Genomic DNA, 16,055 nt, shown 5'->3' on the forward strand with positions numbered 1-16,055 from the left:
TTTAACTAGGGTTTAACATGACATGTGAATTGGGCCAGGACTAAACCATGATTTAGCATTATCTGTGTGAGTCTCAGGCTTGCACACTGCCACTCACTTGTCCTCCTCTGGTGTAGCCACAAGGGAGAGCCAGCACATGAGCCTGAGGTTTGTGCATTTAATGCTGAACTATGGCTTAGTGTTTTGTGCAAAATGGCCCACTTATGTGTTGAGTATTTCAGCTCAATGGCTCTTAAACAGGGCTCAGTTTGTTTAATAAGAGCAGTATCACATGGAATCCAAATATCATCCTGTCTCTCAAAAGCAAGCATGGCATGAAATCCTAGAAAAACTGAAACGTAGGTGTCAGGGGTTCAGGAGCAGAGGCGAGGGCAAGGGAGGAAACAGAGAGCAAGGGGGAGGAGTCCAAAGGAAAGATGAGCGATGACGACGACCCGAGATCTCCGAGTCTTTCCAGTGAATCGGAAGATTCACAGAAAGGAGCGCCAGTGGCCAGAGCGAGGGGGGAGATTAAGGGGACACCCCAGGAAAAAGGGACAAAAGGGGGTTCAGAGAGCAGCAGTTGGAAATCGGGGCCAACGTCCCCAACAGAGCACAGTGGGGAGGAAGGGCGCCAGGTATCGGGATCCGGCGGCTCGCCGCAGGGGGGAGGGCATGAGTCAGGAGTGGCCACACCTCCATCGGGGAGCGAAGGAACGGTCAAGCGGAAAGTGGGAGGTTGGGCGCGCGCGCCAAGTTCAAATGCACAGGAAGGCGGCAGAGTAAGCAGCCCGGAAAGGGAGCCAGGTCCTAAAGCCCGCCGCAAGGAGACAGAAGGGTCCGGGGGGTCAGCGTCAGAAGAGTCCAGGAAGGAAGAGACCACGGGGGGCAGAGGGACCCAGAGAAGGAGGGGAAGGCGGAAAAGGTGGAGTAAGGCAAGGTTATTAAGTTGGTGTACAGGAGGCGGGGACTCAGACGGAGCTACGCCGGTCTAGCTGATAAGACGTAGGGCTGCATGCGGCAGTTTGAAATTGGAAACTGTAACTCAATAAAGACTTTTATAAAGTGAACGCTGGCTAGCGTGATCCTCTGTGAGCTAGGATCTGGAAGCAGCCCTGACAGTAGGGTTGTATCGAATTGTGTTCCTCCACCCATGGAAACCTCTTCCATCTAGTGGAGCCTTCTTTGTCTGCAGTTGGGGGAGGTTTTTTGCTTTTCCCCACCCCATCACCTGCACCATCCACTCTTTCTAGAGGCTACAGACCCTGAAACAGCATGGAAGGAGGCAAGAAAAGGGGAGATTTCAAAGCCACCCCTTCACTTCCTGAAGCATTCAGCTGCAATTAAGATGCTTTCTAGAGCTGAGGGACGCAGCCATATTTTTAAAACATACCTACATTTCAGTTTTTTGCCTTTCCTACTTTAGGTTATTAATGATTTTCCTGTCTGTTGAAAAACAAATCTGTTGACTCCTGGTTTGTATATACTCTTTCATCTGCCCTAGTAAGTAGCTTACATGATAGGGTTTAACTCACATTGCTATACATTAAAGTTGTGTCACACCTTTCCATGTCAAATCCCCATTGCCAACGATAAACAACAACAGAAATATGTATATATATATTAAAAGGAACCAGTTACTACAACAGTAACATAAATAAGCAATAGCAGGGTAAAAATATGTCTATTAATCTGTTAAGAGCAGGTAAAAAGTGACCAGTTAAAAACAGCAGTGCTGGGTATATGGGGCTCAAGGGGCTTCAGCCCCCTAAGTATTTTGAAGCAGAGGGGGCCAGCCCCCCAATACTGAGGGGTCCAACATCCCCCACCATTGCCAGGCACCCTTCCAAGAGTCAAAGACACTTCTTTCTTCTGTAGGCTACAATTACAGATACAGGAGCTCTTTCAGAGTTTGAACTTGCAAGCGTACTATTTCTCAAACTGCTGGCTATGGAGAGAAATGTACTGTTGCATTGTAGCAGATGTCCTTGGGGGTAGGAGTACTACTAAAAATTGCTTCTGTGGCACATTAACGTGGCCTTGAGTTCACCAGTTTAAACCCCCAATATCATTTATGGATGGGGAAGCATCAGTTTAATTGCAGAATTTGATTGTTATTTTTTTCTGGGTAGCTGTGATATCTCCACGTCTCGCAAGCATATTTATGCTGAAATTATATAGGAAGCCTTCTCTGGAGACCAGTGCCTGTGTTGCTTTGTTGAGCACAAGGAAGCCAGTGCTATTTCTAATATAATTGCATTGCAGTAAAATAGGCCTCTCCTTCCTATCTCAGTAAAACTTGATTTATTTGAGGAGAGCCCCCTTTCCCCTCAGAATGGAAAACTGCAAGCCCTGCACATTTTGCTTTCTAGTATAAGCTGTTAAATAGTCACCTGATATGCTACTTACTGCGGGAGCAATGCAGGTGCAAACTGCGGTGGGGGAATTAATGGACAAAAGGGGAAGAGACTTCTTGCCATGCTCCCTGCTTCAGCCTTATCTCAAATAAACAAATTGCTTGGCTGCTTCCAAGGGAAAGATAATTCAATTTTGCAGGCAGTTGCAAAAACAGATAAAAGCTACACCCTTCTGTAGTTACATACTTCCTAAAAGGAACACATTCCGAAATGAATTTAGAGAGGATTTCCTTTTGGTCTCTGTAGAAAACACAGAATCATTATCCAGCAAGTCTCAAAGAACAAGGGATCGGAATGTGGTCTCTCAACCTCCTAACTCACAGAAACATAATTCACTGTAGCTTTTCCAGATCCAGACAGATACATCTGCCAGAACTGCATACTCAACTGAGAAATGGAAGACGTGGGTAAAGTGTCATTGGAATGGTGAGGAGTTTGGGGTTTTCTTTGATAAAGCTTGTATATGGAGACTAGCAGGGATGCCATAGAAGTGGCCATAAGAACCAAGTTTATGGTCTTGGATGGCAGTGGGGAGGTTACACCCAAACTACACATAATGTTAAGTGTATGGTTTATTGTGTCTGTCTTCACTTTTTCTTTTGTCTATAATTTTTTAAATTTTGTCCTTTCTTTCTTTCTTAAGAGCCATGATCAGGATTGTGACTGATGTGTAGGGACATGGGCTTAATCCTTTCCTCCTGTGCCAGTGTGGTGTAGTGGTTAAGAGCAGTAGATTTGTAATCTGGGGAACCGGGTTTGCGTCCCTGCTCCTCCACATGCAGCTGCTGGGTGACCTTGGGCTAGTGACACTTCTCTGAAGTCTCTCAGCCCCACTCACCTCACAGAGTGTTTGTTGTGGGGGAGGAAGGGAAAGGAGAATGTTAGCCACTTTGAGACTCCTTAGGGTAGTGATAAAGCGGGATATCAAATCCAACTCTTCTTCATAATTCCAATTAAAACCACCCCGGCAGCTTCCTCACCATGAGAAATAGCACAATTTTGGGTGGGAGCGAGCGGAGCATTTCTCTTTCCTACACAGCATGCTCTGGATCCTGATCATCTCCCTGCTCAGCAGCTACTTAAAAAAGCAAACAAACAAAACCCCTAAACATGTTTAAATGTGATCACACCTTTAATGTCTCATGTACTTTGGGCATTAGAAAACTTGATGTTTCCTAGCACAAGAGCCTATCGAAAGAGCAGGAGAGCCAGAATCTGCTTTCCTATGTTCTCTTCCTGGTTGGGAAAAGCTGGTTGCCTATGAAAGCTAAGCATGGGTAGCCTCTGGCAGCAGCCTGCTATCAAACATAGGAGCTTCCCATTTTTAGAACAGATGGGGCACCAAAGAAGATGCTGCTTACGGTTGGCTAATTATTGTGGGATTATTTCCTGTCTAAAAAAAAAAGAAGAGGTGGTGTAAGCATTCAGTGTGTTCAGTACTGAAGAGTTTATTGTCACTTACTGAGCTGTGGTTTAAACCACTGTGCCGTTTGGATTTGCTGATTGGAAGGTCGGCGGTTTGAATCCCTGCAACGGGGTAATCTCCTGTTGTTCGGTCCCAGCTCCTGCCAACCTAGCAGTTCGAAAGCACAAAGTGCAAGTAGGTAAATAGGTACCGCTCTGGCGGGAAGGTAAACAGCGTTTCCATGCACTGCTCTGGTTTCAGTGTTCTGTTGTGCCAGAAGCGGCTTAGTCATGCTGGCCACATGACCCAGAAAAACTGTCTGCGAACAAACACCAGCTCCCTCGGCCTGTAAAGCGAGATGAGCGCCGCAACCCCAGAGTCGTCTGCGACTGGACCTAATGGTCAGGGGTCCCTTTACCTTTACTGCCCTTTAGCCACCTGGATTGTATGCACTAAGGGTGGTAGTGATGTGAGGTTTTCTCTGTCCTTTTCCCATTGTGGATTTTAAATTCTGTGAATATGACCAAGGGAGTGGTAGGTATTTTGGACTGATTAACTTGTAGTAGAAGGGCAGTTATGTGCTAAATGGAAGCACATTCTTCTTGCATTTCATGGTGCCAGTTTTTAAACCCAGGACTACAGAGATAGGCCTGATTATTATTTTGATCCGACATAGGAAACAACAGAAGGAAAAAAGCCTTTTATTAATTTAGCTTTGTTGTGATAAGTCTAATAAATATGTCCCTTTAAAAGAAAGCTTCTAAAATGTAACTGGGAAAATCCAAAAGTAGGGAGATAACTGGAGTTAAAAGAATAAGAATAAATATACCTGGAGACTTTATTGAATGTACTTGGATGTGCATTTTACCCATCATGCAGTGTCATAATTCCTTGAAGCTGCTAATAGGATATAAATAGCTTCAGCTCTAATAATGCTATATAGCTCTGGAAAGAAAAGAAGCAGGGAAATTATACTAAGGCCTGTTATACCAGAGTGCCTGTATTTCATGGCTAGAGAGAAGCCCGCTGACCAGATTAAACCATAATGAAATTGTTCTCTGATAAGATCAACCACAGCTGCTTTTTAGCAATTAAACTGGTAAGAAAGCAAGCTATAAACAGACTTGCAGCCTGGGTCTAAGAAGAGCTTGCAAGTGTTTCACTGAATGAAGTGTGTGTCTCGTCAGAGGATGGGTCACCTGGTGCCATCTTTGTCTTAAAAAGGTCATTAAAAAAACCACACCTCATACTCCTAAAACAAGTTCCACCTTATTACCTGTAAATAGCAGTTTGCTGTGTTCATGGCTTCTGGATGATACACCCCTAATTCTCTTTTGAATCTGGGGAGTCAGGTGCCTTAAGCATTGCTCAAAGGTCTGCCCTAAAATTTAATTTCTTTTTGAGTAAAATGACTCCGGCAACTCCATTTTTAGGCAGCTGTGACACAGTTTGAGAGGTATGTAACAAGTACTGTAGGATTCCAGCACGGATGAGTGCCATGTTTTATTTTGCCAAGGGCAGCCAAGGAAATGCATAAATGTACAAAACCCAGCAACGATTTTGCTTGCAATGGAAAGGAATTGCAGGAGCATGGATAATATTTGAAAAGCTCCTTAATTTTACCACCAAGCTCAGGCATTTCCTTTGTTACCTCTTTGCTGTTGTTTTTCTTACCACCATTGTCTAGACATTGTGGCTGGCTTTGCAGTTCCGTCTCCCACTCACAGTGTAGGCTCATTGCGACGCTTGATTTAATCATAGGATAGATGATCTTGTCACTGAAAAGCCTTACAATGGTATGATAGCAGGCCATTAATAGTTAATAGTAAAGACAAAAAAAAAAAAAATGCCCCAAAGGACCTATCGGCCAAATGGATTCCTGTGCCATAATGGTGAAATGAATATACTTTCCCCGACTCCTGAAGGAGGGTGACTGCTAAAAGGTGGGTGTGAGGCAGTTCCCAGCAAGAAGAATGGGAATGAGTTAATCACATGGCTTTAAATGGCACCTGATAAATTACTGACCCATCAGTTTATATAGGTCAGACTTAGGTCAGCTCTTCTGTTCATCATGAGGTGAAAAAGGAAGTCATAGGGTAACTATTGCTCTATCAAGGGATACAGCATCACTATTGGGAGAGCGCGTAGGTAAATTTATATACATTGTTTCTCTCAAATAAATAATTGTGTGCCTGCATCTTTTTAATTGGAGAGCCTAATCCAATAGCATTTAAAAAAGCACAAAAGCTCTGAACTTCTGGGTTACATGCAACATTAAATCAGGTGTTGTCACTGAAAATGTCAACTCTGCATTTAATTCTTTCTCCACTATCATATTGTTGCATATATTGCTACCCTTCACCAGCAACATTCAAAGATGAACACAGGCTGAACATTATTTGTAATGGATTCTGGGAACCCATTTTTAATTTATGCATCTTTAGGAGGAATCAAGTTTGAAAGTGACAGATGAGAATAAGACAACAGGATTTATTACCTTTTGTCCGTTATTTCTCTCTAGAGTTGTAGGAAAGGCCATCTTTTAATGGAGCTTGGGTACTGTTGGGAACACTGAAATATTTTCTCTTTCTTGGTGTATGGCTGACAAAGGAATCCAATAAATGTAGACTTGGATTGTAGTCTTGTTTTATGATGCAGCTGCTATGGACAATTTGGTGCACGATGGGGACACAAAGTAGATGCAGCAGAAATGAGTAATAGATACCACCCCATAATTAAGACTCATAATTCACTGTCTGCGTGTTTTTCCTTGCAAAGGGTTTTGGATTCCAGAATTCTCCCTGTAGGGAACCGGATGCATATTCACCAGGTTGACATTCTGATTTTCAGATGCCCACAACTTATTTTGGGAAGTCATCAAAGCTACTGAGCTTATGGATTTTCTGAGTCCAACAGAGCTGGGCTGCCACATCTCCCCATAACTGAATCCTGACTCTTGCAGTTCTGCTCTGATGTGCATTCCTGTTGCTGTGCAGCTGCCCTGGTGTTGTGAGCTGGAGTTACTTACAACTAGAGCTGGTCAGATCAGGCAGCCCTTGCATACCTCAGCAGCCCAATGCATGTGATATACAGCTTGAAAAACATGTATATCGTGCTTCATGCATCATGATGGAGTCCTGATTTTGATGGTGTCTTGATGAATGTAATCCATTGCTTCTCTGAGAAGATGAGCAGAATACAAATGGCAATAGTAACAATTAGACAAGCAAATTAACAGAAGGCCCCAGGTTCATTCCTCGGCATCTCCAGGTAGAACTGGGAAGGGTCCCTGTCTGCTCCAGTCATTGTAGACAGTACTGAGCTAGATGAACCAGTAATCTGATAAAAGGCAGCTTCCTTGTGCTCCTGTTCCTGTACGACAAATAGCTCAGTCATTAGAGCATGAGACTCTTGATCTCAGGGTCATGGGTTTGAACCCCACATTGGGCAAAAGATTTCTGCATTTGCAGGGGCTTGGATTGAATGACCCTTGTGATCCCTTCCAACTCTGTACTTCTATGATGGTCTTTAACTTAAGAACATAATATTAATATACAGCTGATTACTGGAGTAAAGGAGCTATGTATTTTCATGACACAGACTGGGTTTCAGCGTATTATTCTTGTACAGTAAGGTGTTTTTTTCCCCCTTTTCCTTTTTTGCCTAAAAGGTGAACAAGGTTTTGAAACTAAAGGAATGTGTTTTGTGTCACACTGTAAAAGCCATATGTACACTGCCTGGCTTGATCCTCATAGCCCCAGCAGGATACTAAAACGTCTGAATGAATTTCTTTGTCCTCACGCTAATATTCCTGACCCAAATACTTTAAAAGGAAATAAATGTGATTAGAGGGAAAGGGGTTTTCAACATATAGCTTCATGATAAGGCACAGCAGTGAGAATTCTTAAAACTTTTTTTGTTTTAAGAACCACTATTATTACACATTTTCAATAACATTTTTCTTCAAGGCTCCCCCCCCCCCCCCAGCATCTACCATCCTGGCTGCTTGTGTCACTGACCTAATTTGTATCGACTTCAGCAAACCCAAGCCCTGTACAATTAGGCCATCTAGTCTGGCCTCCGCATGAACACAGTCTCACGCATTTCAAAAGATTAGTGTGCTCAGTAGAATAGTGCCAGTCATTACAGTGTGCCACAGACCGAGTGCACAGCAGATGTGTACTGTGCAAGTTATTACTTTTGAATAAGAATGTAGCTGTTGCAATTAAAGGATTCAACTAGTCATACAACAGCGGCGAGGAAAAACCAAGAAGCCTCAAACCGAGCAATTGTATCACCCAGCATGGGTGAGCTCACCAGGGTTTCATGCAAATTTTTATTCTTAGAAAGGACGAAGTTTAGTTTCTGTGAAAATATCCATCTTTGTGTGGGGGACTTTAAACACGCTCCCTTGCTAGACAGAATGCCAGTATACTCCATAATCTCTAAATTTCCGAAACTGCTTGTGATGGGATTGTTCTCAGAGCTAGAGCTGCACATAAGGAATGTGGTTTGGTTGTTCTACAAGAACAGAAATCTGCCAGTACCATTATAAACTGAACTTTCCCTGCTTTCCATTTCCTCATACATATAGGATTCTGGCCCTTTAAAATAAAGCACTTTCCCAGCAGCACAGATTCTCATGGGGAATCATTAAAATATAATATACTTAACATTTGTAAAAGTAAAGGGTGCCAGGATGGTTAATTCCAGTCGAATTCGACTGTGGGGTGTGGTGCTCATCTCTTTCAGGCCAAGGGAGTCGGCGTTTGTCTGCAGACAGCTTTTCCAGCTCATTTGGCCAGCATGATTAAACCGCTTCTGGCACATGGAACACTGTGACGAGTGCCAGAGCGCACGGAAATGCTCTTTACCTTCCTGCCGCAGCAGTACCTATTTATCTACTCACACTGATATGCTTTAAAACTGCTAGGTTAGCAGGAGCTGGGACAGAGCAACAGGAGCTCACCCCGCCATGGGGATTTGAACTGCTTCCCTTATGATCTGCAAGCCCACGAGGCTCAGTAGTTTAGACCACAGCGCCATCGCGTCCCTCTTAACATTTCCAAGTGTTCAAATCCTTCACATGTGTTATTTGAGTATAATCCCTCCAATAACCCTGTAAGGTTAAGTATTTATATATCCTATATTGCTGATGAGACTGAAAGAGTGAGGCTTGTCTGAGGTGGCCTAGTGAATAAATGGTGAAGGCAAAATCTGAACATGGGACTTCTTGATTCATAGGTCACACTCTTATCCTGTACTAGACTACTGTACTTCACATAACCTACATAGATCTTATCCCCTCCCCCTGCCCAATTGTTTCCAGGGAGATGTAGGGAATGAGCCTGGGTTTAATTTTCAATAGTTCGGAACTCCTAGTTGAGTGTTAATCTCTTTCCATGTGGGGGGGGGATGTAAATGGGGTTATAGCATGGGAAAGCATACAAATCTGAGGGCTGCTCCTGATCTCTCTCTGGAGAAAATCTAGGATGAAAGAGTAATAACTTTCTGAGGTGATCCAATTTTTCAGTTCTTAACAGATGATATAGGGTTATTGCAAAAAGGAAGCTGCAGAGAGCAAGCGAAACAGGAGTACTTGCCATACAGAAGTTAAGTTTGGCAGAGTCAAATAGTCAGCCTTTTTTTTAAAAAAACAACAACAACTAACACTGTGTGTGTGTGTCCACAGCTTTTATTCATACTTTGGAGCTCTCAAAGGTGTTCTGAAATGTTAAAATCCTCTGTCTCTGCTGCTGTTCTGTGCATCAGCTTTTAATGTTAAACCATTCAGTTTCCAGACACTCAGGTTCTAATAGTGCTATGGGTTCTTGATCTTCAAAGCAATGAACAAACAAGACGGTTGGATGAGATTTTAAAAGCTGAGAAGCACCCTGGTCACTGTTAATCCAGCTTCCCCATATTTGTCAGGAATGTTTCCTCATAGTTTTCAGACCAAGGATCAAGGATGATTTCTTCATATACTTAATTCTTAGGGTAAAATCTAGAAGAGACTGATACAAGATATTTGCTTGAAAATTCACCCAACATAAATACAGTCATACCTTGGGTTGAATGTGCTTCGGGTTGAGCGTGTTCGAGTTGTGCTCCACAGCAACCTGGAAGTAACGGAGCATGTTACTTCTGGGTTTCGCCGCTCGCGTATGCTCAAAATTACATCATGCGCATGCATGGAAGCGGCAAAACGCGACCCAAGCGCAGACGTGCCGTCGCTTGTTATGTTCACTTCAGGATGCGAACGGGGCTCCGGAACAGATCCCGTTCACATCCCGAGGTACCACTGTAAATTTATGTTGGTCAACATGTCTGCTGTGCAGACAGTTGTGAAATCTGTTACCTGACCTGGTCATGCGTGCCTCTACCATAGACTTCCATATCTGGATAGGATTACCTTGCCCTGAAACAGCAGGTTCTGCTAGACCCTGCTCTGTCTCTTGAGGTCCTTTGTAGCTTCTGAGGCACACAGCACCTTAGCAGCTATAACTGGTCCACCAGCTGCAACTGCTCCTGCACGGAGATAGTTTAGCCATGATTATCCATGAACTAATACTACATGGCCACCTCGAGTGCTTTTGACTGGCTGTGATGTGTCATTGATCTGTAATAACACTTTTTGCTTGAGTAGATGGAAGGCAGAGTAGATGGAAGGCAGTGTGGGTAGGCTCTGATTTTTGTGTGCTTGGAATGTAACCTACTGTACAAAGGCGAGAGCTGCATCCATTGTGCCACCCACCTTGCTTCTGGCCCCACCCACCCATGTGGTCCCTGGAAGGTTGCCCACGAGTGAATGTGTCCCTTAGGTGCCAGTGCTTGTTAAGGTCCTAAACAACTTCAGACCTATAAAGAAGCACCTTCTCCCATAACCAGCCAATGCCCTTGTCCAGGTTCCTCCAGCACTGTCCTCTAGGGAAAAGGTTTGTCAGGTGTAGCCTCCTAGCTGTGGAATTTCATCTCAAAAGGATGCACACCTGGGGGCTAACACCACTCTTTTGGACTCCAGGGGAAATTTTTTTTTTAATCCCTCAGACATTTCAAGTTCTATTTCTGTTCTTTTATCTGCTATAAATTTTATTTGTGATATCCCCCCCTCCCAGCGCAACCATACCTTTTTGTAAACCATTCTGCACACCATTTTGATGAATGATGAATGGCATAAGCATATTTTAAAATACATAAATGCATTAAAGTGCTACTGCTAGGAAGAAGTTGGACCATTTGTCATACCATGTGTCTGTATAAATACACAATGCATTAGATAGATAGATAGTATTTTTGGAACAGAATTGTATTTTATAGTTGATTTTAAGTAAACTAAATGAAAATCCAAATGGTGACCTTCCACATTACCCACCAACTGAATTTTAGTCTTGTGCCTGTTTGATTTCTGGCGGAGAGCGGTGCGCCATTGGACAGTGTTGACATCTGAGGCAACATTTTCACCTTGCCTCTTCATAGATCTGCTGCTGAGTTCATGCTGTCACTGCTCTTGGAGAGGGAGGGAATGGCTCAAGCTTTCAGGAGCCAATAATGAATAAGTAATGCATCTCAGTCATGTTAGTTGGATTTTGTGGCGTGTCCTCAGTACAAGTAAGAGCACAATGACTGGACAGTTCAGATGTTGCAGCCTCTTAAAAACAAATTCTAAACAAAGTAGTTTGGTGAAATAAAGGGTGCAATAAATGTGCCATTTTTGAACCACACATTACTGGCAAGTGTTTGAAACAGGATATTGAGCTGGTCAGCCTATGTATGCTGTAGACTAATATTTGAAGCATCCCTAATGAAAACTGCATTTTTTATTTTAAAAAACCCTATTTTTATCGGCAACAACAATGTAGGGTTTTCCCCCCTGTTCCAGCAGAAATGTTTTCTTTTTCCTGATTTAGTGGAGGGCAGCGAGGTGAACCCCAATCATGCTAGAGTCAACATAGTTTTCACCCGTGATATTTCAAGAGATTGAAATGTCCCCACAACAGTTCTTTGCCAAGACATGTGGATTTTATTTTTCTTTTGCAGAAGCTCTTTGTTCACGCTGATTCACAGCCTTAATGCATTGGGAAGTGGGGCAGGGGATGGGCATAGGTTAGAAGCAATAATAACAATAAAAACAGCAACTGATGCCTTTGCACGCTTCATAGACGTGGATTGAACCTGCAGACAAAGGACGTGTTTGGGGAAGCAATAATAGTCTGCTAGAGTGTTTCTGTCAAAAGCATTTGTGCATGTTGGTGTCCCTGTCCCTGGATAGAGATAACTTTATTTGCAACAAGCTTGGCAGAAAAATAATAACCGGGGAACAGTATTTAGTAGAAATCATTTGGCTGCCTCCAGGTGTAGTAATAGGCAAATAAGTTCCAGAGAGAAAGGTATGTTCTAAGCAGCTGCATGCTGTTTCCCATTGTAGTCAGGAAGACTAAAACCTCATTGGCATTCTGCAGAGATAACAGAAGCGAATCCGGTCCATCAAACCACTTGAGCTGTCAGGAGCAACACTGGGGGCTTTTCACCCGCAGCTCACACAGGCTTTATTGTACGGAGAAAGCGATTTAAGTGAATGTAATAGGAATGCAAATCCAGCAGTTGCTCTTCGTCACTTTAAGAGAAACCCTCTCTTGTGAATCTAGCAATTTGTTGCTTTGCAAGGATCTGCGCGCTTTCCTTTTGAGTCTGGCGAAGTCAGGGAAGACCTTCATCTTCTCTACTGTGCATCTATCTGGACGGCTTCTAGACTGCTTCCTCAGGAGGAAATGGCTTTCACCTCATGGCAAATTTTGTCCCCCATGCAGTGGACGCGTTGGATGTGGACAGCTGTGAGAAGCAGCGGAGACTACAGTCTCCAAGCCATGCAGCGAATCCCTGGAAATAGGCAAGTCAGCCCTAGTCCTGTCTTTCAGGAAACTGTCACACCATTAAATTCATTTTATCAAAGGCCAGAAGGAAAAGCTGCCATTTGACTAGCTGAAAGTGTGCAATAGTGTGCTACATTGTTTGGATTTTTTAAAAATATCCATACATATATATAATCTCCATATATATATATTTGTATTCCAGTGTTTCCCATCCCATTCCAGTTCATTAAAGGAAACAATATCCATTCAGCTTTAATTCTAGAAAGACTACATCCTCAGTCGATTGTCTGCTTATTTAAATTTTGTTATTGTAGACCTTTGTATTTCACCATCCTCATTAATCCATCACATCTTTATTATATCAATGTTTCTGTTCTGCCTCGCATATGATAACGTTGGCTCCACTTTGCATCCTCGTGTTTCACTTGTTTGCTGTCATCATATTCCTTCTGGATTATTGTTACTAATTATTATTAGGCTGCCTACCTCCTGTACACTCAAAGTACATTTTTCCTCCAAAGAATCCTGGGAACTGTAGTTTGTTAGGGTTTCTGAGAGTTGTAGTTCTTTGAGGGGTAAACAACAATTCCCAGGGTTCTTTTTTGGGGGGGTGCTTTAAACATATGGTGTGTATACAGTCTAAGTTTGGGACAATGTGTTTGGTGGAAGTGTGATCTGGATAAACTGTATAGCAGGGTATATAGATTAAAAATTAGACCTTGAATGAAAGAATTCTGAAGGGAGATGGGGTATCATTTCAGATAGTGAAATGGGCACAGAGGTTTTGGCAGGAGGAGGGTTGGTGGAGGGGAAACAAGATTCAGGAAGATCCATCAATCTGCTTTTGAAAATATTTTAAGTTTAATTATAGAAGAGCAGCATGCATTAATAACATTTGTTGTGATTCTAGCTACAGTATCACCAGGGAAGTGCAATCAGGCCCCTCTCTCCCAGTTTAAGGAAAGGAATTTGTTTAATTTGCCTGAATAGCTATTGATAGTACACAACTTGCGAGTGAGCTGGAAATAAAGATAGCATTTGTGGTATTAAGTAAGGAGGCTAGTGTGAAAAATGGGAATTCCCCATCTCCCTAAATGGTGCCTCCCCCCCCCCCATATGAAAGGCTAGGCAGCACCCAATGTTACTCAAAGCCTGTGTTCTCTTGTTTTGTAGGAACTCACACTCTGCTGCATATCAAGGTAGATTGAACCGGGATTTAAAAGAGCTTTATGCAACTCTCTTAAGGGTATTTCCTTATTAGGTTTGCTTGCGCTTGTGCCAAGGAAAATTCCAACATCTCATTGAAAGGTCCCATTGGCATTGTTTTAGTTTGCCTGGGCTGAAGCCTCCTTTATGTTGAAAAGGCAGGCTTTTCCAGGCAGTATTTTCTTTATCCTGTGTGCATGTTTGCTTTTGTGACGCCTTGACATCTTTCATGTCAGTATTTCTTCAGGGTGAACCTGGAAACATGATATTCTTTTCCAGAAATCATGCTGCAAAAGGAAGCTCAATATCTCTGAGAAATGCAGAGGTATTCTGGCCTCAAATAGAGCTCTCTGCGTTTTCCAAGTATCGTTTGTTGTGTTCTGTTTTGTGCAGGTGATTTTGAAGAAGTAGCCTGTATGTCCCTTTTTCCCCCTTTTCTTTTTTTACACCTGTATTTGTTTGTTTGTGTCCAGGAGTTCAGACTCTGAAGAAGCCTTTGAGACACCAGAATCTACAACTCCCGTGAAGGCTGCACCCGTGCTACCACAACCACCACCGGAAGTTGAAGTGTTTGACATAGAGGAACAGGAAGTAAGACCTCAGCTTCTATCCGAGGACACAGGTAACAATTATACAATGCATGGGATGGGCTTCTCAGAGTATTTTGGTCACCAGGGCATAGCTCCCTCTGCTGGATCTGTTGGAGTGTTAATGTTATAAACCTCCATCTTTTGCTCAGCCTGTATATATGTTTAAATAAATCATATATCACAAATTTGGCACAAACCTTCTCTGAACCCCTTCTAAAAGAAACCTGAGTTCATGCTGCACCCCTGAGGGTAACACTATGAAGCCAGCTGCTGGTTTTTCTGTTGAACTGGAGTTCTCCTCCCATCCCTTTTGTGCCACACTGACTATATGGTCTCTAAGCTATTATACTATTTTAATCCACCATAGGACCCCACCTACTCACTACTTGGCTTGTTTAGTAGATATACAGAATAGAGGCTAAGGAGTCAGTCCCTGCATATTTTCTTGCAGCACAGCATACGCAGACTACACTACTAGTATTTTGTGTGTTGTACAAGCTTATACCAACTTGCGAAGTCTTAGGACAGTAATTTTAGTATCTCCTGCTTAGAACCACCAAGCTGTGGCTGTAAAGATAAGGCACCAGAAATTGTGGGCTCACTGTTGAGCTCTCTATTCCAGCAGCAAACCTCTGATATCAGTAGAAGCCACTCAAGAAGGTAGCGCTGAATGTCTGTGCCCATCTCAGTTGCTTGGGATATGGGAGAAGGCTAATGGTCTTAGTCAGATATCCTTAGTTTTCCCCATAAAGCTCAAGGAAGTCAGGATAAACTAGTCAAAGCAGGCAGCTGTACATGACTTGGTCACCTCTCCTTGATGTGTGTGCACAGGCTTTTTAAGGATCAGCATCATTTGTTCACATTTTATATGATTACTACAAGAAAGACATGCAAACACACAAAGTGTGAAGAGGCCTTTTACTATTGGGATTTTCCAGCAGGATGTACATACCACCCCCTGCTTTTCATTTGTCTTTTTCCTGTTTCACGTAGCTTTGTATTTATTGTTATCTGAACAAAAAATAAGTTAATTTCCCCCATTTGCCAGAGAAATGTAAATGAGGAAGGAAGATCACATATGCTAAATAGGATTTAGAGTGCAGTCTTTAATTACAGAACTAGACTGTAATTCATTCTAAACTCCCTGATTCTTCACATCCTTTTTTGCTTCCCCTCTGTCTCTTTTTCTTCAGTCCCCCTCTCCTCTCATTCCACCTGCCCACCCTGAGGGGAAAGTGCCTCTGCCTGTAGTTACTATAATGCACTGTGCTATATTCATAGTTGTATGCTTTGAAAATTCTCCTGAGATAAAGGAAGTAGCCCGGACTTACAGTTATGCTACAGTTATGTTTTATAACACTCCTATTTTTTATCTTTACCTGTGGTCCTTTTGGAGGATCTCTTATTACTGGTAAATAGGTTAAATTGCGCAGCATAAGACTCTTAATCTCAGGCATGCCCACTTGGAGCCACACTTTGAAGGCTGCTCTGTTGCAAAGCTTTTGATGGAAAAAGGCACCACAAAAGTTAGCATGAAAGTGAGAAATATAAATTGTACTTTCAGCATTTGATGAACTCATATTTTTGC

General features: G+C 42.8%; 1 protein-coding gene across 12 annotated transcripts in view; it reads left to right on the forward strand.

Moving 5' to 3' along the window:
- Positions 1-16,055, forward strand: part of TACC2 (transforming acidic coiled-coil containing protein 2) — a 165,362-nt gene that overhangs the window by 98,094 nt on the left and 51,213 nt on the right. For all 12 annotated transcript variants that reach the window (XM_081192817.1, XM_081192812.1, XM_081192816.1 and 9 more), the window contains one exon: positions 14,351-14,499. In XM_081192817.1, the coding sequence (XP_081048943.1) occupies positions 14,351-14,499 (149 nt within the window). The remainder of the gene's footprint in view (positions 1-14,350; positions 14,500-16,055) is intronic.

Source organism: Podarcis bocagei, assembly GCF_964188305.1.
Source record: "Podarcis bocagei genome assembly, chromosome: 4".
NCBI classification, from domain to species: domain Eukaryota; kingdom Metazoa; phylum Chordata; class Lepidosauria; order Squamata; family Lacertidae; genus Podarcis; species Podarcis bocagei.